Here is a 23,628-nt window from a genome sequence, read left to right on the forward strand (position 1 = left end):
TGAACATATTAGTCCAAAGTCAGTTGCTTTCACTGATGTATTTACTTTTTTAATTCCAGAGACCTTTCAGTTTATTTCCAAAAGGCACCATGGTTTCCCCTTCAGTCTCACCTTTTTCCTGAATGGGATGCAAGTGAACAGGTTGAGCTCCTGCTGTGAATATAAGCATCGGAAAGGTTCCAGACTTGGAGGCAAACGAGGCTACTTTGGGTTTGTGTGCGTGGAGAGATCATCTCCTTGCTACAAGTATGGAAACAAATGTCCTCTGGTAGAGGGCAAGTCTTGCTACATTTTTCTTTTCATGCTTCTACTGATGCATTTCTCAGCACAGTCTGTTAACAAAGATATCAGTCTAGATGAGCCTAAAATGTCTAAGTTAAAGGTTGCTTACTATAACCGGTGTGTTGTATTTGAAATTATAAGATATGAATTAGATTTCCAGATGCATTATATAATGGGGGTAAAAGCTGGTGGTGTTTTCAAAGTCTGTCTGTCTGTCTGTCTCTCTCTCCCTTTCTCATACTGCTTTAAATTCTGTTTCTGAAGTGAAGGAGAAAGGGTATTTTATTCTCAGTCTTCTTAGGAACTGGTTTGGGGAATTCCCGAGCATGTGTCCTGCATGTGTCTTGTATGGTTGGGTATTACAGGTCATACCAGAGGTGTGCTTCATTATGGTGTGGCCCGGTTATCATTCTCATGCTCCTGGTTTTAATCTCAGACGTAATGAAATGACTGGTTTTTATCTCAGGCATGATAAAAGGTCAATTTTGACTGTTGTTTACCAGCTTTCATATTGGACATTCTGTTAGAAATTAGGACACTTACGTGCAGGCTTTCTTTAATTTTTTTCTGAATGTACTCATGGAGAATTAATATATGCCAAGCTAGAAAATAGGAGTGAACCAACCAAAGTTCCTGCTCTCATAGAGCCCATTCTAATGGGGGAAAGCAAATAGCAAGTAAACCAATTAATAGGTGCCAGATGGCATTAAGAGTGATGAACACAAAGCAGGGAAGTGAGATATATGGAGTTAAGGGGAACAAGGGGCAGAAGGTGGTACTATTTTATCTAGGATGATCAGGAAAGGCCTCTTTGATGTCTTTTGAGCAGAAATCAGAAAAATAGTTTTCTAAATAGTTTTTCCCTAAATAGTCCCTCTAAAAAGTTTTGGAAGTAGACGAAAAGAATATACAAAGAGCATGAGACAGGAGCATGCTTGGTGTGCTTAAGCTAGCGTAGCCAGAGCAAAAGTAAGGGATAGGACAATAATAGAAGGCGAGATTAGAGGGACAGTAGGGCCAAGACATGGAACATCCTAAAGTGATTGCAAGGATTTTGACTTTTTCTAAGCGAGATGCAGAGCTTCTAAGGTAGGTTTTGAGCAATGACCTGTCTTGATTTGACTGTAGCTCCTATGGGAAAAATAAACAAGGGGGTGGGGGCAAGGGAAGAGTGGAAACTAATTTAATCCAGAGGAGAGAGAATGGTAGAGTTAGAAGTGATTGGGTTCTAGATATATTTTGAAAGTAGAGTCCACAGGATTTATCGATGGATTGGATGCAAGGCATGAGATAAAAAGCAGAGTTAAAGGTGATTGAAAAGCTTTTGTTCTGAACAACTGCAAAAATGTCCAGTTAACATGTACTAAGATGGAGAAGACTGTGAAAGAAGCAGGTTTGGGAGTGAAATGAAGGGATATTGATTTGGGGCACATTAAATGTAAGACATCTATGAGTATGCAAGCAGAGATGTTAATTAAGTGTTTGAATATGTGAATCTGGGGTCCGGTGAGAGGTCCAGGCTGGAGATATAAATTTGAGAATGGTTTGCATGTAGATGGCATTTAAACTCATAAGATGGGATGGGACTGTTTAAGAATTGAATGCAGATGGAGATGTCTGGTGTCCAGGTCACTCCAGTTTAAAGATGAAGGAGATAAAGAGGAACTGGAAAAAGGCCTAAGAAGGAAGGCAAGGGATTACAAAGAGAACGCCGAGAACATGGTGTCCTGGAAATGAACAGAGAACAGCATAATCAACTAGGTCAAATGTGTGTATATGTGAAGTAAAATGAAGTCTGAGGATTGAGTATGATTTGGTAATGTGGTGGTCATTGGTGACCTTGACACAAATTATTGTAGTGAAGTAAGAGTAATGCAAACTTGATTGGAGTGGGTTTAACAAATAATTGGAGTAGAGGTAAAGCCAGAGAATACAGATTACTCTTTTTAAAGAATTTTGCTATAAAAGATGTCAATTGGGTGACAGCCAGGAAGGAAGATGTAAGGGCCAAAGGGGGCTTCTTAGTTTTTAAGGTGGGAGATATCGTAATATGTTATATGTGATAGATAGAATTGATACACTAGAGAGAGATATCAAAAATCAAAAAAAGAATTTGATCAAGCATGACATGGAGGGAGAAATTGCTGGAGCAAGGGCTTGAGTGGACGAGAGGAGGTGGGATCTAGGGCTCAAATTAAGACGTTAGCCTTAGAGGAGGAGAATCATTCTAGAGTAACTGTAGGAGAGATGGCATATAGGGTAGAGGGAGAGGTAAGTTGATGCATGTGTTGGGACCAACTGGAAGTTCTCTGCTGATTGTTTCTATTTTTTTCAGCCAAATAATAATTTATCAGCTTAGGTTAAGGCTTAAGGGAGAGGGATTGGAGGTTTTCGGTGAGAGAAAAGGTGTGGAGGAGTCATGCAGCAAGTGGCAGAGTGAATGGTCTACAGCAATATAGTAGGATACTTGGGACCCACCTGAGGCTGCTTTCCTGTTCCAGCACAAACACGCTTTCTCCATATTTGTTGGGCAAGTCACGTAACAAATTTCTGTTTAACTCCTAGGAAAGCTAATGAGCGTACATACAATCCTCCAAGCACAAACACATTGCATTCTTTGAGAGTTACTATATAAATCCAAGCTATAAATGTTTGGTTGTAAACACCTTCTATGCAGGTTTAATAATCAGTACCGAAATCTGATTGATGACCTCTACTTTCCTATCTAACACTTAATAGTCTCTGTACAATTTTTATATGATTTCATTTGATTCACTGTAGCTTCTTTCTTTGACCTTTTCAAATAATAATAAAAAAAATGGTTATGGTATTAAAGAATAAGACCTGTTATCCTTAACTAAAATGCATAGTTTTTAAGGACACTGGTTTTCAGTGTTTTGTTGGCTTCATCATCATTTCTCCAAATGAAATGTGTGCATGGCCAAAGTAGAAAAGTGTGGTGTCATTTCATGCCTCCCTGCTGCAGACCAAATAGAAGTCAAGGCAGAATGTTTTAAATGGGGCAGGGATATATGGGTGATATATGCTAGAGCTTTGCCTGTTTGGGTCTGCCCCACATGAGACTACTCAGATTATTCCGGAAGCACCTACACTGCACAGCTCCAGTGAATGTTCTCCAGTGGAGAACCACCCCTCTTATAATATAATGAATATAATATAATATAATATAATATAATCACTTATAATATATTATTACTTTTATATTACATATTATATTACTTATTATATATTATATATTATATATTATATATTATATATATATAAACTCACTTGTAATATTATATAACCTTTTGGCAGGATCATATCTATAGTAACACTTTTAGTTATTTTATTTTATTTTATTTTATTTTACTTAAATGTTTATTTATTTTTGCAATAGAGTGCAAGCAGGGAGGGGCAGAGAGAGGGAGAGAGAGAATCTCAAGCAGGCTCCATGCTTGTCAGCACAGAGCCTGAGGCAGGGCTTGAACTCACAAACTGTGAGATCATGACCTGAAACAAAATCAAGAGCCAGGTGCTTAACCGACTGAGCCACCCAGGTGCCCCACTTTTAGCCATTTTAAGGGGTGTACATTAATTCCTCTAATTTGTTAAAAATTAAATTAATTTTAACTCATTTTAAAAATACAGATTCCAGGGGCTCCTGGGTGGCTCAGTCGGTTGAGCGTCCGACTTCGGCTCAGGTCATGATCTCACAGTTTGTGAGTTCAAGCCCTGCGTTGGGCTCTGTGGTGACAGCTCAGAGCCTGGAGCCTGCTTCAGATTCTGTCTCTCTCTCTCTCTCTCTCTCTCTCTCTCTCTGCCCCTCCTCCACTCACACTCTGTCTCTCTCTCCTTTGGAAATAAATAAACATTTAAAAAAAATACAGACTCTGGAACTTTTGTTATGAGGAGGGAAGTGTTTGATACAACAAGAGGGAGTTCTGTTTCTGAACATGACTAGGAATTACCTGTTTGAGGTCCTCAGAAAACAAGAAAGGCTCAGCAGCGGTCACCAACAGGTGTGGAGATTCCACCGGTGCACCCATCCCTCAGTCATGGAAACTGAAAAGACAAAGTAGTTATTTCCAGTCGCTAGAGTGGAACACCAGGAGGAAGAATTGCCTAGCCAAGTGGAACGCAGACAGCTCTGAGCTTTAGTAATCAAAATCAACACCTCAAATTATACTCAGAAGTCAAATAGGTAGTCAGTGACGAGGAGAGCACAGATGTTGCTCACTTTGTTTGTCCAATTCCCTCAAGCAGATGGGCAATAAAAAGTCTGTGCGTGCAGTAGGGAGGCATCAAAGCCTCCACACAGCCACAACATAAACTAAAAGTAACAGCATATCAGAAGCCCCAAATCGATGGATTTGGTGTTGCCATTGATAAGGGAAGAACAGCTTGAACAGAAGGCAGTGCTAGTAATCATATTCTGTGAAGATTCATGACACATTTATTCCAAGGAAAGTGGTGTGCTAAGTACATCATCATTACAGTCAAGAATTTATCATGCTTAATATGGGGGAGGTAAGTGTATTCTTATTATCTCATTTTTTGCAGCCTGATAGTTACTTTGAGTGCAAATCCTTTTAGCTTTATTTTGTGGGGAGATATTGAAAAGATAAGTGATATAACTAAGTTCTCGTAAGCTGGGATAATTGATTCCTTTGCTATTTCTAGAGTGGGAATGGCTGAAATTCAGTGAAATCTTTAGTTCAAGAACTCTCCATTGGATCTGATTCACCTTGATTCAAATTTTACTTATTATTTCTGTTCCTTCTGGACTGACACGTCTTGACTGCATTCGGATCTGTTTTCACGTATGCACTATATTGACTCAGTTTCCCGCTAAGTCATGTAACCTGTAGAGAAAGGGACGCAACTGGTGCTAGAGGAGAAGGATGGTGGAGACTGACAACTGCCAGGCACCTTTTTCAGGTCACAGATTGTCTCTAAGCCTTGGTGAAAACTCCTCCAGTTTGTGCTAGTTTCTGGGGAAGAGTGTGAGCACTTTCCCCAGTGGGCAGCCCAGCAGTGTATCATCTGTCCATGTGGCTGTTCATCTGAGCGGGCTGTAATCTAACAATATCTGTGTACCTCATTGGGAGGTGATGGAGTCTAGCAGTCTTGAGCCAGAATCTGCCTCCATCACTAACCTGCTGGGTGAGCTTGGGCAACTGTCAGCCTCAGTTTCCTCATTTGTAAAGTTGTGATGTTGGTTCTTAATTTATTGTTCTGGGCAGGGTAATGAATCCTGCAAGAAAATGTGTATATGGTGCCCAGCAAAGAGGTTGGCACAGAAGAAATGCTCAAGAATCTTATTATTATCACAATCATATTTTTATTAATGTCTGTATTATTGTTATGACTGGAATTCTTATTTCAATATTAACTTCAGAGATAGGAAAAAAGCTATAGAAGGTTTTATTCATGTTACTTTTGTTATGACTGATTTTTAAAATATTTTTTAATGTCTCAGTACATTCAGATCATATGTTTATTTCACCAGATTCGACTTGGAATGACTTTATGACCTCTACAAATTATTGCCATCTCTAAAGAAAAAAAGCTTATTGCAGGGAAAAGTCAAAAAAAGATTGTTGTACAGGCTTCAAAAGGCCATTCTAAAAACAATGATGACAGTTCTATTAAAATAAGCATGCAGGCTCCCGAGGTGTTTACTTAAAGGGCACAACAACATTTGACTGTATATGTTTCTTAAAAAATCAATCATATTTATTGAGAGTCAACCTTGTATGTAGGTCTTTTGTTGCTGTGTTGTTGGAATAACAAATTATCAAAGACTGACATCTTTCTTCTTCCGATTATTTTTATCTCAGCTTCCATATGTTTATAAACCTGAATGTTCTTTTCGCACATAATTCTCATTTAAGGACTTGAATGATGTGCTTACTGGACTCCATTATAAAGCCAAAAATATGCTTGAAGTCACAAGTTTTAGTTTGAAACTACCGTTCTTCGTTGTTAAGTTGTTTTCTTGTTTATTACTGTGGGTAAAATTGTTAATACTGTGTTCACTTACAAGATTTTAGTATTAATAAGGAGAAAAGAGTTTATTCTAATTAACTATGTGTACTATAATAAGAAGATTTCTTATAACATTTTTTACTGGCATAAGAAATAAGTGATTTAAAAAGCTCTGAGGTTCCACTGTGGTATAAATACAGGTTAAGCATCACCTTGTGTTTATATTTTTCACAGGTGCATTATTGCAATGGGCCTTGACAAAAATCCAACTTCACCAAAACCTAGGAAAGAAAAGAATATTGAGAAAAGAGAAGAACTAAAGAAAGGTGAGGGGAAACTGAGGAAGGATAGAGGGTACATGATACCAAGAAGGTATGAGATGGCGGGGAGCAAAACTTCCCCTTCAGTCATTTTTTCAGCTCAAGAAAAAACAAGGAATGGAGAAGTGAGAACAGCTGTGGAAGAAATGGAACATAAAGGAAATCCAGGACAAGATGTTTGTGAAGATGACCAGGAAAATATATTTAAATACGGTAATGGATAACATGGAATTCTTTTGTTGTTGCTATTGTTGTTTTGCTTACGTCTTTAAAATGCCATTATCAGGGGCTCCTGGGTGGCTCAGTTGGTTAAGTGTTTGACTCTTGATATGGGCTCAGTTCATGATCCCGGGGTTATGATCTTGTGGTTGTGCATTCAAGCCCCATGTCGGGCTCTGAGCTAACAGTGCAGAGCCTGTTTGGAATTCTCGCTCTCTTTCCCTCTCTCTCTACCCCTCCCCCACACAATCGCACTTTCAAAATAAATAAATAAATAAATAAAAATAAAAACCCATTATCAAAATTTGCAACAATATTTATTAAATGTTATTCAGTTATAGTCCATAGGCAGCTAACTCTGGAGAGGTGAAGATGCTCATAGGGGCAGGAGAGGAAGGGGAGTTTATGTCTGTGTGAACCAGAAGGTCTGTTCACTTCTACAGAGAGAGACCAGGTTGACCAAATAGAATTTTACCTTTTTTTTTTTTTTTTTTTTAAGTATTTCCATGTACTTGCTTTGGTGAAATCGATGCTTATGTAGCAATAAGAGTATTCCATAACTAAAAACAGTTGACATAGGCTTGGGGTCCTAGAGCCTATCTGTCTGCCTTGTTATTCTCCCCTTTTCTTCTGTCCTCTCCTGCACTCTTCTTCTTCCTCCTCCCTTCCTTCTTCCTTTCATTCCTTTCTTCTGTCCTCCCTTCCTTCCTTTCTCTTTCTCCCCCCCCCCCCCCACACACACTCACTCATATGTATAGTAGTGATAATAACAATAATCGAAGTGCCAGGCACTGAGCACCAGGTCAGGAGCTTTTCACACACTATTTCATTTTATCCTCACCACTCATTGTGATAGATATTATTATTCCCTCCATTTTACAGGACAGGAAACTGAGGCTAAGGAATACAGACAGAAAGCAGCAGAAATAAGATTCATAGTGTAGGAGAGGAAACTTTTTCCTGGGCCCATTTAGGTTCATTGGCTGGGTCGTTATAAATTAATTAGACTGACAAAAGAGGTTAAAATGGGAAAAACAAAGAAATTTATTAGTATGTGCATCACACATACACGCAGGAGCACTCAGCTGAGTAACTCAAAGGGGTGGTTAGAACTTGGGCTTATGTGGCATCTTACAAAAGAACAATCATTTTTAGAGAAGTGACAGGAAAAAAGGAAAGGACTAAGCTTCTGGGGCAGCAAATTGTGGGAAGGCAAATATGTAGCAAAACTAATGATATACGGGCTAGTTTCAGTGAGGTTTATTATGCTGATTCCTTTGGTGTTTTGTCTGGGCTGATAAGGGTCTAAAGTTGTCTCCTATGATTAACTTGTGTCCATCTTGGTAGAGAGAGGAGGGGAGACACCTTCAAAAATGTATGCTGTGCTTTTAGGGAGAGGGCAGAGGGCTCTTCGTACATCTACTATTACTCAGTTGCTTTAAGCTCAAAATAATCTTATACCAAAGTGGCTATTTTTGGGCCACATACTCTGCCATACTCTAGTAGCCAGGCCTATCTAATTCAAAAACCCAGACTTCCCACACTGTACAACCTCCTATTCTGTAAAAGCTATTTTAGATGTTGCCTGGTTGTGGGTGATATGTCAAAGAGTCAGAAAGAGAGAGCTGCCTGGGTGTCCCTCCTACAGCAAGGAGACAGAGCAGGATTAGGGGAGCAGAGCTGTGGGCTGGGGTGACTTGTGGAAGAGCTGGCATCAGGCAGGGGGCAGATTCCAGGTACTTCCTTCTCATCTCATCTTGCTCAAGGGTTCAGAAATCCCAGGGAATAATTACAGAGCTATTATAACACTGCACTTTGTTCATTACTGAAATAACATGATCATCTTAAAATGGATTTCACTTATAACACTTTGACTCAGTTTATCTCTTCTAGTCTTTATTATCTTAGACTGAGAATTTAAAATGATCTACGGCAACAGCAATAGTGGAGAGATTAACAAATGGGTTGTGTTTTTATGTGTTTTAACTTTCAAGACATATAGTTTTATTAAAGCTATGTTCAAGAGAGGCTTTTCATTTTCTTCATTTTTTTTTTTCCTTAAACCAACATGGCCAGTGTTATGAGTAGTGTACTTTATGCTTATAGCTTTTCCTAAGGTCTTCTTCTGTGTTGGCTAGTTAATGGACTTGTTCTTTAAAAAAAGAAGAAGAAAAAATAGTAGCAGCAAGGCTTCTGCTCTCTGCAGAGCATCCACTGATGGTAAGAGCAGTAGGAAACTTGAGTGGAGGTCAGCGCGAGAGAGTTGCAGCTGGATTGATGTCAACCTTATGTCGACTCACTTCCTCATTAGTGAGGATGGTAAACAACAAGCTAATTAAATTCTCTGAAAGAAGGAAGATAAAATGGGAGAAACAGAAGAAATATGAAAAGGAATCCAGAAAGCATGCCACCAGTTCATTCATATTGAGAACATGAATAGCTAACACAAAGTATATGGCTTTGAGCTGCCATGCTAATTGAGCACTTGTGGTTAATGGAGGGATGATATTTATTTAGATGTGAAGGCAGTAGTGGGTAGGGCTAAGCCAGGACAGCCTTGAAGCCCATACTTTGAGAGAAACACAGAAGGTCCTGTAAAATAGGATGTAGGGACTATTTTTATGGTTCACTACATGTTCCTTTAATTTTATTCTCTGCTTCAGTAATTTAACAGCAATTGTGTCCTAATTGTGGGCCCTAGTACTTCTGCAATTTTAGTCAGGTGCCTCCATTAAAGTGTATTTCTCCTGGTCTACAACCAACTCTTTCTACTTCCAATCACAATCACTATTACTACTAATCCCTAGTAATCGCTAGACACATATTGTCCATGACACTGTACTAAGCATGTTCCAGGGATCATTGCTTTAATACTGACCATAGCTTTGTGAGGCAGGAGCTACCATCACAGATGAAGAAACTGAAGCTTAAAGATATTAAGCAAATTGCCTAAGGTCACACAGCTAGCGACTGTTTTAACTTGGACTTCGGCACCTGACAGCCTGCTTCTAAAACCCTCATATGTCACCACTATGTAATACTATTGATGGAATTATAGCAATTCACTCATGTTCTGTTGGGCCCCCTGCTTATCCTGTGACCAGGAAGAAATATCTGTAAAGTGACAGATTCCTGTGTTTCCTCGTGTGTGTGTGTGGGGGGGGGGGTATGCATGCACATGCAAGTTCTGTAGCTAACTTGAATTCTTTTTTGTATGAAGTTTCCAAGATCTCCAGATGACTTTCTGCCCTTTTTTTTTAAAATTCCATTCTACTCATTTGACATTATTTCATATAATTAATCATGAGTCCTATATAAAAATCCATAGGCAATCAAGCCCAGTAGTGTTGAAACTAACACTACTGAGAACCATGTATAAAAACTACTACGAGTACAGTTATCTCTTCTGTACCTGATTCTTATTTCCTCAACAAAAATTGGAGATTCCTTGATGGCAGGGGTTGTGTTATTGTAGTGTCTCTTATTTTGCTATTTTATCTGCTTGCACATTAAAGATTCTCAATAAAGGCTTATTGATTGATAGCTAACTAGGCCAAGTGAGGAACTATTCTATTATTTGGTCTGAAATATTTGGATCCAAATATTTGTTTTTATTAGTATTTCCTATTTGTTTCATGCAATATAAACCAAATTTTTCATCTTCTTGTTCATTTATAATTTTGTTTTGCTGATAATAATTTGCATTTCATGTTCCCCATATTAAATCTCTCTCATGAAAACATTCTTGTGATGAATTCTCTTTGTTTGCCTTTCTTCGTTACAGTTTCTGATTTCACTTTTCCCCTTACATCTCCCTCATACAATCTCTGCATTAACAGCGCTTTCTTCATATGCACAGGGCATGCATTTCTAAATTAAGTTTCTTTCATTGCAGCAGGGTAGCTCTCAAGTAATTACCTGAGAGGCCCCCACCACTGGAAAGGAAGCCAGAATATCTAATAACTAAAACACACAAAATGAGGAAAGCTTTATTTTCCCTGTAATTTTTATTTTAAAGATAATTGTTTATGTGCTTAATTGGTTCTGCATGAAATCCTTTTGCTCTCCATCCTTGGCATGTTGTCACTTCAAGATTTTTAGTTGTTGGTGGAGGAAAAAGGGGAACAATTAAATATGAAAGGTGAAAAATTATAACCACAAGGGACAGCTGGAGTTTATCTGATGTGACAATTTCCTTTTTCTGCTACAGATTTGTTGCACCTCTGTAGGGAATGAAGCAAATTAGTGGCTGTGACAGGAATGTTCTATTTTATAAGAATTTTTTTATCCTTGGAATGTAATTATTTCATTGACTGTAAGGATGAATAATGCATATGATTTGGGTTCTGGTCTAGGTATAGAATCCCTCATAATGCCTTTTCTTGATGTCCATTTGGTTCTCAGAGAATGTGCTATTCGTGGTGTTACTTCTCAGGGCCTTTGGACTTGATTAATTGAATTTTTCCACTTCGCTATTCATTAACTTGATATCCAAATATTTTAAACATTCTTCATATGAAATATGACCTCACTGAGTCTCCAAATTAACTTTCATTATTATAACCCTGTTCTCTTCATTTTTAATTTATTTCTAATTTATTGTTTTCTATCAAGTTCTTCTCTTGTCCATTTTGGTTATTGTAGATGATGATGTACATTTGTAAATGAACTTTCATTAGGTTGCAGGCTTGTCATTTGGAGCCTTATTTCTTTTGTGCTCTTGTATATGTGACTGATTGCAGTCTTTGATCATTTGCTATTAGTTTTCCATGTTCACTAATTGTGTGAAAAAGATGTGAAGAAAGGCCCAGAGAAGAGAAAGTCATGGAGTCAAGGTTCTCATTAAAGTAAAATGGCTTAAGTATCAGGGATTCTGTTTTCATTCTCATAGTGGAGATTTTTTTTCTCAGAATATGAAGAAGATTTTGAAGCAGATGAGGAGAAACAAGATGAGAAAGCTAATGAAGAAGGACAGGCTGATGATCAAATGAATGGGATGTCAAAGTCACCCTCAGATGATGAAAAAGATCATTTAGACCCTGCAAAGGAGAGTGAAACCTCGTGGCAGAAGGCGGCAGATGCTGATGACAATGTGAAACATGAAGGTGACGGATGCTCTGACAGTGAGCTGGAGGAGGAGAAACAAGGCAAGTTGTTCTACTTACCATGTGATGTGTGCTGTTCGGCAAAGGTGCTGACTACTTTTCTTTTCTTTATATTTGATGAGATGACCCTCTTTTAAGGGAACTTTTAGAGCCTGGTTCCCTAACCAGAGGATGCTGATCAATCAGTCTTCCATAGATACCCAACTTACGGGGTGGGTCCTTAACCCCTTCTCTTTCCTTAGTTTGCTGGGATTTTTTAATAGGGGTCAGGTAAAGCTTGTTGTGACATGTCTTCTGTTTACTTAGAAAGTTACTCCTTTTTTTTAATGTTTATTTATTTTGAGAGAGAGAGAGAGACAATGAGTAGGAGAGGGGGAGAGAGAGAGAGAGAGAGAGAGAGAGAAAGAATTCCAAGCAGATTCTGTACTGTCAGCAAAGAGCCCAAGCAGGGCTTGGACTCACAAACTGAGATCATGACCTGAGCAGAGATCAAGAGTCATGCTTAACCAACTAAATCACCCAGGTGCCCCTCCTTTTTTTTTCCTTTTTCTTTTTCTTATTTTTTTTAATCCCAAAGAATTCCCTCTTACACATATACACACACCATTTTGTGGCCTTAGAAAAATGAAAAGTAGCTCCTTTTCAGTTAAAGGGAAAGTTGAAAACTCCTGCCTTAGGTTCACTTTTTTGTCTTAACTTACCTGAACACAGGGTGCTGACGTCTTAGTTTCATGTAAGGATCATCTCTCATGGCAAAGGAGACCTCCTCATAGTCCTTAAGCCTAAAATGATTCTGAGTGTTCATGGGAAAAATACAGAGAGGTTTTCAGGTAGACAAAGAAACCATCATCTGAGGCTTATCTCAAACATTTGAAGACTTTTTTTAATATGTCAATTTACCGAAGTAATGTTTGGTCAAAGAAGGAGCCGATTTCCTGCTTTGTCCCATAAGGGTTTGGCCGAGGCTATGTGATTCTTAGTTAATCAGAGATCTTTCCTGGTACATCCAGAACATTAATAGTTATAACCATAACACTGTTATATTTAAGTATGTGTATGTCTTTGTAGTTTGTGTTGGGCTAGAAAATAAGTTTATATCATGATGACTTTTTTATTTGTTTTTAAAGTTTATTTATTTATTTTTGAGAGAGAGTGAGAGAGCACATACAAGCAGGGGAAGGGCAGAGAGAGGAGAGAGAGAATCCCAAGCAGGCTCTGCACTGTCAGTGCAGAGCCCGATAAGGGGCTCAATCCCATGGAACTGCGAGATTGTGACCTGAGCCAAAGTCATACACTCAACCAACTGAGCCACTTAGGTGCCCCCATGATGACTTTTTGAATTGCTGTCTATTTTCACCATTCTTTCCAGCTCTCAGCATTTTTTCTGTATAAAATCTCAAACTTTGGGGGCACCTGGGTGGCTCAGGTGGTCGAGTGTACGACTTTAGCCCAGGTCATTGTTTCCCAGTTCGTGAGTTCGAGCCCCACATCAGGCTAACTGCTACTGTCTTCCTGTCAGTGCAGAGCCCACTTTGGATTCTCTGTCCCCTTCTCTCTGCCACTCTCCCGTTCACACTCTCCAAAAAGTAAATATTTTTTTTTAAATCTCAAAATTTTGAATTCAGCAAATATATTAGGATAATATAAAATAAAAGTAAATTCAGTAATCAAGTAATCACAAGAGCAAATATTTATAGTTTCACTCTCTTCAAGAAAGAATTTAAGCAAACCTATTCTAAAATTTCATGCACACATATACAAGGCAATAACATGAAGAAATAATTTAGAGTAAAAGGGAAGATAATTTTACTAGGAACCATAGATGAGACCATCAATAAGCTTGAACTAAAAATTTAACCCTGAGTTTCCTGACAGTCAAAGCAAAGAGTGAAGCATGATGTGAAAATTTAGAATGATGTTCACTATTAGTAAACTTGAAAACAAGATTTGCTGTCACTTTCATTATAGTTGAAAGAACTACTCAAGATTAATGGTCTGGCATTGAAATATTTTTTGTGAAGTCTTAAACTAGCCCTTTTCTATAATTTCTCTTAATACTTATATTTTATGTTTCCAGGCATGCTTAATATGTAAGCTTTTTTCCCCCTCAATTTGAATGTGAGCATCGAATTTAAGTTTACATTACTATCTGATATAGGGAAAGTTAAAGAATTCTATGAAAAAGTGATGTCACCTGAGTCAAATTTTAAAGAAGCTGTACAAATGACTTGAACCTGGAAAATACTTGAAAATGTGTTTGCATGTAAATATAACTGGTTCAAAACACAAAGGACTCAATTTTTCACTTCTTCAGTATGGTGGAGAATTATCAAGGGCTGATTTCATGAAGATTCAATACATTCTTTCAGTAGTTGGGCATCTGGGATTATTTTTGTGCTGCTTAATCATCTTTTTTTCTTGGGATCAAATGGATTTTTTCTATGACAGATTAATTTTTATGTTCAAACAGAGAGGGGTGTAGGCAGTACCTGGATATTCCTGGAGGAAAAGCTTTAGTCATTTAGACCTGTAATTATTGAATAACAGGCAGAGATTGGTAAGCTTTATCATTGAATACTGCTTGCATATAAATAATTGGAACCCTATGTTTGGAAAGGTATTCCAAAGGTATTTATTGTTTATTAAAACTCAGTGCTAAGCACTATACCAAATATTTTATATGAATTATCTGATTTACTTCAAACAATCTTAAAAGGAAGGTACTTTTTCTTTTCATCTCCATTTTTTCAAATAAACTTGGAAATGGCGGGATTAAGTAACTCACATAGCCAGAAAGTAACAGAGCCAAGACATAAACATTACTTAAGTTTAGAGCCTGCATTTTGGAGAAACAACAGAACTATGATTTTTCCAAATGAGAAAATATCTATTTATCTAAAAGTAAAGAAAATCCCCCTAATAAAAGGATTGTGCTTCCTTAAGACAATACATTTTAGAGGTACTTATCTTGAGTTCATCTTATTCTCTAGCTTCTGTTTTTTGTTTTGTTTTTAAACAGAGGAGATAAAAACAGACATTTTCTGCTTTTACTCAAATTTACCTTTCTCTTCCCTGGATGGGCCTCCCTGTCCACCTCCAGGTCTTTCATTCAATTCCAGCTTAGCCCCCTTCTCTTCCACCCACACTCTCCTCCTTTGGCAGCCTTCATTGATCTCTTTATTTCATGAAACTCTATCATTCAGTAATTCTTTATTCTTTTATTGTTTCATATGTTAAATTTTACCTTTCAAGTTCATTACACAAGTTACTGACAAAGTTATTTACACTATGAAAGCTAGGACTGTATGCTGTCTTTGTTATTCCTCACAAAGGTGATTTCTTAAAAGATATTTCATAAATATTAAGCAATTACTTGACTGTTTTTTTTTTAAGTTTATTTATCTTGAGAAAGAGAGAGAGCGAGAGAGAGATCATGCACAAGCGAGGGAAAGGCAGAGAGAGAGGGCGAAGAGCTAAGCTCAAGCAGCTTCACACCATCAGCACAGAGCCTGATGTGGGGCTCAAACCCATGAACCATGAAATAATGACCTGAGGCAAGATCAAGAGTCGGATGCTCAGCCGACTGAGCCACCCAGGCACCCTAATTACTTAATTGTTTTAACACCAGGAATACTTGATTGTTTTAACACCAAGAATACTAAGATGCCATGATATCTAGTTACATTTACACTGTATGTTATTATTAGAATTTTATTGAAAAAGATTGTATAGAGTTAGCTGCAATTTAGGTGTAGAATATATAATACTTTAAAGAGATATGTAATAAAAGCTACCACAATGTACAAAATCTAGCACGCAAAGGTTGGGAAATTTAAAAGGCAAAAATTAAATTTGCCAACTATTTTTTTTAAGAGAAAGAGAAAGAGAGAGAGAGAGAGCAGGGGAGGAGCAGAGGGAGAGGGAGAGGGAGAATCTTAAGTAGGGTCCATACCCAATGCAAAGCCCAACGTGGGGCTTGAACTCAGGACTGTGAGATCATGACCTGAGTTGAAATCAAGAGTCAGATGTTTAACCAACTAAGCCCACATGGCGCCCCCACCAACTATTTTATTTTGTTGTTTCAATAATGATATTATTAAGCTATCCTTTTTCAGAGCTCTTTTGCATTTTTGGTATTTACAATAAAACTTTGCCATTATTCTGAAATAAAATCTCATCATTTATTACTGTTTCTTTCTTCTACCTCCAGGCTCTTTTATTTCCCTTCCCTTGATTTTGATAACCTGGCCTTGTGTTATTCAGAAACATTCCTTTTAGCATGTGGAGTATCAAAATTAGAGGTTTCACCCAGCAAACAAAGTAGCATGCTTTAAAATTGATAATGACACAATAGATTCCTTGGAACACTCTATTAAAAAGCCAGACAGCATTTCATCTTCAGAAGTGTAAGAGGCATATTGTGACCACTGAATCTGAGACACCAGTTCATCCTTTTTATTGACATGATTAAGAATCTTGCTGTTAGTATTTGGATGTGTTTCATTTGAACCTGCCTGCACCTGTTCCCAGAGGGCAAACAATTGCCCAGGCTGTCACTCTAGTGACAAGTCGGTCCCATTTAAACTGCCAGCTAACAATTGCGTGGGCCTGCCTTGATGAATGCTCTCTGCTGAGCAGCCCATGAGTGATGAGCGCTAGGGACCGAGAGCCACTAGGAGAGCACCCTGGTTTAGGAATGACGGGTGAGACTTTCCATCGTTTACAAAGAATGACACCTTCCTTTTCTCTGCATTTGTGTTGGCAACCCTAGGCGCTAATTCACTAGTTGAAAATATATTGTCACAGATGAATGTTATAAGGTTGAGGGGAAAAGTGTCATGTCACTGACAATACACTTTTGTGCTTTTATGGACAGTTTGGTTGATAATGCTTATGAGTAAGAGGTAAAGAATAAATAGCTCCTTAAGAGTAGAGTAAGAGAGGGGCGCCTGGGTGGCTCAGTCAGTTAAGCGGCCGACTTCGGCTCAAGTCATGATCTCACGGTCCGTGGGTTCAAGCCCCGCGTCGGGCTCTGTGCTGACAGCCTAGAGCCTGGAGTCTGTTTCAGATTCTGTGTCTCCCTCTCTCTGACCCTCCCCCATTCATGCTCTGTCTCTCTCTGTCTCAAAAATAAAATAAATGTTAAAAAAAAATTTAAAAAAAAAGAGAGTAAGAGAGACAGAGAGAGAAACTCTTCCCAGAATTGCAAAAGATAGAATATAATAATTAAAACAAATGCTTTTTCTAGTAAGAAATATAATATTTCACTTGTGCTATTTTCCAGTCTGTTGAAGAAATAGTCCTTATAGACTTATAAAATTCCCGAGTCACAAAAGATATTCTATTTACTGGACTTACTGACTTCAACAATCTCACTCTTCATTTCTTGGCCTGACTATTGAAGAGGAGCATGAGGGAAGCCTCCTCCCTCCGTGTTGAATTATAAGTGATGTGAAACCACATTCTGTGGACTTCAGTGTAACTTGACTGCTCCTTGGAGCAGAGAAGATTAGGGGAAGATTGTAGGTGGCCTTCTGGTCAGACTATATGTGTGGGTTTTTTGTTGGCTGGTTGGTTGGTTGGTTGGTTTTTTACATGATTAGTCAAACTTTAATTTTTCTGAATGGCAAGAATTCCTCAATCCATATTCACTTTTTGATTGTTGAAGCAAGAAGGCATGGCTTTCAGGTGAATATTTAAATGCAGACTCATCTTTTAGTCCACATAAAATACTTTCCTATGAGGTATTTCTCTACAGTTTTGAATCTGCCTTGTACACAACAAAGGCATTATGAAGACACCCAGTAAAGTCTTGTGGAATATATGGCTGATGGAGTAGATTAATGATAAATATAAAAGGACTTAGGCAGGACAGTGTGACACAGGATTTGATTATATTCCTAGTATTTTAAGTATTCATTGTAGTGTTTTAAAAAGTGCAATTAAAGGTACATATGGAGAGACTTTTAAGTTTTTTAAAATTTTTTCTTCTCCCCCTAACAGAGTTGTATTTACCTATAGATATTTATTCTTACAAAGTAATGCATATATTTGTCTCACTGATGAATTGAGTAATGACTTATCAGTGTGAAGACGTGGTCTCCCTTAAGACAAATAACTAGTTAGTGTTCATAGCTAGAATTTAATGACTTCTAGTTTTATTTTCTTAAGCATACGTTCATTCAATAATATTTATGAGTACAAAGCACTTGCCTAATTAGGCATTATTGTATATGAAACTATTGACTAAATCATAGTATCTAATATAAAATATAAACAGTTTTATGAACTCATGGGGATAATCAAGATAGAACTATTAGTATGAGCAGGATGTATAAACTCATGTGTCGTGGTCAATTTGAAGACAGTAGGAACAGTGCCTATGCAGATTTTTCTGTGAACCCTCGGACTAAAGAATGGGAGAGAGAAGCAATTTGTATTAGAGTTCGAAAGAGTATTGGGTTCATTGGGTTGGGATGCATGGTATGTTCTTGGGGTGATCTACATTATTAACTGAATTTACATATTTGAGTTTATGCACTTTTTAAAGTGTCCATAGGGTTTCAAGCTAGTAAACCCAAAACAAAGTAGTTAAAATCAGGACACTAATGGAGAAAATGGTGAATTTAAACTATAATAGAACCATGTTCGGGGCACCTGGGTGGCTCAGTCAGTTAAGCATCCGACTTCGGCTCAGGTCATGATCTCGCAGTTTGTGGGTTTGAGCCTCCCGTCAGGCTCTGTGCTGACAGCTCAGAGCCTGGAGCCTGCTTCGGATTCTGTGTCTCCCTCTCCCTCTGTCCCTCTCCCCGGTCACACTCTGTCTTTCTGTCTTTCTTTCAAAAGTAAATAAACATTAAAAATTAAAAAAAACATTCTATGCTAGAGGGTGAGGAAATGATTGAAAGCTAAGGTTGGGACTTAAGATTGGTTCAAAGCAAACAACATAGTGAGATCATGGTGAGAGTATAACAGCAGCTTCTGAGAGAGCTAGCCATGGTCGTTGTAAGGAGAATGAATAAACATCTGAGTGAACATGTGTGGTTGATCCATTGTGTTCTCACAAAAGGAAGCAGTGTCTGGCTAGAGTGTGTAGTCTCTGTGGAAGCAGGGACCTGGCCTGCCATTTTTTATTCTGGGTCCTTAAACCTTAACGCATTGCTTGACACATAAGGGGTGCTCCATATGCATTTAATGAATGAATCTATGTAAGTGGGTAGAAAGGTAAACAACTCAGCAGCTCAGTTATGAGAGGGGATAGCATAGCTCCTCATGAATTTGTGAGACTGGTGTTGACTGTGGATGTGTGAGTGTCGGCACCCTTGTTCAGGTGTGTATTGACTTGGCTAGGCAGGCAGTATAAACAGTGGAGATTACTGTATATATATGTGTATATATATATATATATGTGTATATATACACATATATATACAGTGGCCAAAATGGAGAATGACCACTAGAGATATAAAAGGAGGACAGATTGAATTCCATGAGTTCAGATGTTTTGGAAAGAACTATTTTTTATTTGTTGTTCTAGGGTGCTGACAGTAGAGAGTTAGTTAAGAGAAGCAATAGTAGGTCCATGACAGTGGATGCTCTCTGTTTGAAGGCCTTTTGGCAAGAAGAGTGGTCTTGGCTTTACTACAGTGGGTCATTAAAAAAAATGTTTTGCAAAACCTGCTACTTTATAGCTAATGGACATTGGGTATTATTTAACTTCTCTGGGCCTTACTTTCTAGATCTAGAAAAGAACATAGCTATTCCGTGGGATTAAGTGAGATGTTTTTTAAGTATTTACCTCATTTTTTGGTACACAGTAGGTGCATAACCATGATCAGGTTTTATTGGGTTTTTTTTTTTCCTAAGCAATTGGTAGCTGCAGTTACTATGCTTCATATAACACAGGGTGAAATCACAAGACAGAAATGTATTAAGCTATACTTAACATGGATGATTTCATAGAGGGGGAAAGACTAAAAGTCATAAAGAAATCATTATTCAATTTGACTATGTTAATTTTGTGTCATGTGATTTCTACAATGACTTACAGAGAAAAATAAGTAGAATTCGCCCCATTTTATAGGCAAGAAAACAGAAGCCTAGAGAGGGTAAGTGAAACAGCCAAAGTGAAAGCTAGTAAGTAGCTGAGTCATGATTGAAACACCAAGGTTTATCTTACAGGAGGACATGTTATTTTCTCTCAGTCTCATGTTGTGTGAAGTAGTAGTGATGCAGAAGAAGGAATGGTTGTCAATGACATGAAAAGAGAAGACAGTGAAGGATGTGGAGACTGAATGGGCAGAGTGGAAAGTGAGAGGTCCTGCTTATGATATGGAATCATAGTACCACACATGCTGGCTTTGGCCAAAGATTTGGGCAACGAGTGCAGATCATTTCTTTACTGTAACACCAAGAGCAGATTCTTTCAGCATCAGTACCTGGAGGGAGCACCAGAGAGACAAATAGTATTGGGTGGGAGGCAGAGTTGCTTACTAACATGACTTCCAGCTAATTTTTTCCCTACTAATGACAAAAAAAATTACATATGTTACCTCAAAGTTCTTTTAGGCAAAAATTTCTATATAAAAATTTGCTTCATTTCTAAGACAATAAATAAAATTAGTGTTGAAAATCCCAGTCCATGGCCCTAAAACATTTCATTTTGAGCTTTTTTTTTTTTTTTTTTCTTTTTTTTTAGGCAAAGTCTTGCCCCAGTGTCTGCATGAAAATGAGATAAAGGAATGAGAGAGAAACTAACTTGTATGGCAAGGTTAGAGAGAAATTGGAAAACTGGAATGAGTTTATATGGGAGGTCAGGTACCCTTGCCTCTTGAAGGTCATTCATTCTCCTGATCTCTCTTCTCTATGGGACTGGCTCAAAATGAGCCAGAGTGTGTTCCAGCCTTTTGAATTAAAGTAACACAATTAATAGAAGCCAAAGAAAGGTAGCTACTAAAGAAAAGTCGAGGAACGCTCATTTTTTTTTTTTATTATGTGAACAACTCTCAGAGCCAAAAGTCAGAGCCATTATATCAACACTAAGATGGTAGACACGAATATTTTCGGAAGTGCAGAACGAGTATAATATGGCCTTCTAGCTCATTGTGCAGTTAATGAAAGCTACCGATTGAACAAGTAGCAAGTAAGAGTTCTTTTCCTTTAAAAAAAAATGAGATGCTTTAGAGAGAGGGAGATCATACTCCCTAGAGTGTCTGAATTGGGACAAATAAGATAGAGAACAGTTGTCCTTGATCTGCTGTGCTCCCTACTGAGAGACGGTATACCCAGATTTTATAAAATGGAGATAAAGAAAGAGTGGTTCAAGTATGCGTTTCCTTGGAAAACAGTGGTCATCTGGTGCCTGTCAAGGTAGTTGGGAGATAAGAACAAATGGAATTGTGCTTAAGGGGTTCTGTTGCTTAAAGGCTTTTTAGAGTTTGTTTTTTTACCGCTGTGTAGCATCTCTCAAATCTTTGTGGAAACTCTGATAAGTCTCTGTGACTATACTTAAAATTCTAAGCCCTGTCACGGAGAGCCATTTGGGCTGGAGGGTGTGAAGGAGAAGGATAAGAGTAAAGACAGGTATTTCTTCTCTTAAAGTCTGCATCAGCTGCTAGAGCCATCTGTGTAGCTGCCAAGCAGAAATAAAAGAAACAGAGAAAAGAGTAAGGAGAACACAGAGAAAACAAGAAACCTAGGAAGCTTTTAAGTGTAGGATATTTCATTTGAAAATATATTCTGTAAAAAACAATTGTTAACACAGATCTGTTGATTAAAAACTCAAAAGCAAGTTTGTCTTTCTCTGGCCCACAGCATATGCCATGACTTTCAGGATGTGCATCTTCCTTACAGAGATTCAGTGTGTATGTTGCTTTCTTGGAGATTTTTGAAAATGCTTTTGGGTAGTAAGCACATTTTGGGCTTCAGTTAGTTTCTAGACTGTGTATCTGTTGCATTACATCAGCATTACTGCCTAAGTCTCCTAGAATCCCTTTTACTGCTTCCATGTGCACGTCTCCCAGCTCCTGCACTCTCTACCTTCTTCAGAGGATACTTCTTTAGAGGACAGCCCTGGGCCATGGAGCTGCTTCACCCACAGGTGCAAAGCACCTGAAAGTGCCAAGGAGTTTATCTTCCCCTGGGGTGGCCGGTAGCCATGTCTGACTGGAGCAGAATATGAAAGCCAAACTCCTTCCTTAAGGGAGGAAAAATTCTAATATTCCTGTAAGAGTTTCTCCTGGAACATATCCTTAATACATCACTTGCTCATGAATCCTGACTTCAGGGTCTGCTTTTGGGGGAACCTGAGATCAGACAACATCTCCTCCTACACACACACACACACACACACAGAAGCATCACCTCAAAATATTTTTAAAGTGTCTTGGTAGTTTGCAAACACATAGATCTTTCTAGTACACCTTGCTAGCTGGATATGGTGGATGTTACAGTAGATACAAATTTAACTTTTACGCACAGAGAATACTGTGGCTACCAAGGATGATAATGAAATAAGTGCTCTTACTAAATAAATAAAAGATTAATCGGTTACTTCTACAATGAAATAGATACTTACAAATGTTTTCCAATAAAATGGCTTTCAATCAATCAATCAATCAATCAATAAATAAATACAGTTGGGTTTCAGTTAGATGTGGTTTCCTATTGAAAACTTCTGGAGACTCACAGATTACATAGATTTTTATCTTGATAATTATGCACAACCTATGTGAAAAGGGTATCAAGTCTATTAACCTATATTAAAAAATTTTAGTTTTATTTTTGCTAACAAAATTCCCACAATTAAACCAATTGCTTAATGGAAAAACAATGATATCATCATTTTTGTTTTTTAGATATAAAAACTGCTTCATCGTCCTCATCCAGAAGTCACCCATGCTCTAGTTGCAGTGAAGATGAATCCACACTGGGGGATAGGGAATCCCACACTGAGAACAGTCCAAACAAAAGTTCCAGAAGTTCATCTTTTCAGGAGTCGAGTGAAAATGATGAGGCAGGAAAATCCTGCCTTCCAATTGAGGATTCCCAAGAAGTTGAAATTGAAGACCAAGAAATAATGACAGCAGATGTAGAGACCAAGCCTTTGCCAATAGAGGAATGCTTGAAGAATGTTCTTGAAGAAGAAATGGAGAAAGGAACCCAAGTGATTGCAGAGGGCATATCTGAGAAGTCCAGGAAACATGTTTCCAAGGAAGAAAAAGAAAAGGATAAAAGTAAGCTTTGGGAAGGAAGCACTGCTAAGGTGAAGGACAAAAAAGCAGGTCCCTATAGGGTGGAGAAAGGTGGTAAGTATGGCCATTGAGTTGACCTGCCATTGTTCCCATGCATGGAAGCTGATTTTGGTCATTGCATTCTGCCAAAGCTTGGGAGATACTATTGTGATAATGCCAGAGTCATTCAATTATTTTCTTATTTCTCTCTTCATCACATAATCATACATGTACACTCAGCTTGCTGTTTTTCTTCTACTGCGTTTTAAAAATTACTTGATAAACCTTATATAGCTTGTTTCCTATTTTCTGTAAATTCCTTCTTATGGTAATTCTCTTTCAAGAATCAAATAAAACACAATATGTGTCTGAAGGCAAGGGTATGTGTGGCTTTTTAGAGGTTATTTAATACTAGGAATACTATTTGTTCTTAGCTATATATGCATTTTTATATATGTATATACACACACACATATACGT

The 23,628-nt window shown here is 38.0% G+C and overlaps 1 protein-coding gene across 1 annotated transcript in view; it reads left to right on the top strand.

Moving 5' to 3' along the window:
- ERICH3 (glutamate rich 3) overlaps window positions 1-23,628 on the top strand; it is a 101,131-nt gene that overhangs the window by 61,365 nt on the left and 16,138 nt on the right. Inside the window, 4 exon segments of the mRNA XM_049618865.1 lie at window positions 60-246; window positions 6,508-6,806; window positions 11,723-11,959; window positions 22,774-23,223. Coding sequence (XP_049474822.1) covers window positions 60-246; window positions 6,508-6,806; window positions 11,723-11,959; window positions 22,774-23,223 — 1,173 coding nt within the window.

Source organism: Panthera uncia (assembly GCF_023721935.1).
Source record: "Panthera uncia isolate 11264 chromosome C1 unlocalized genomic scaffold, Puncia_PCG_1.0 HiC_scaffold_4, whole genome shotgun sequence".
Lineage (NCBI taxonomy): Eukaryota > Metazoa > Chordata > Mammalia > Carnivora > Felidae > Panthera > Panthera uncia.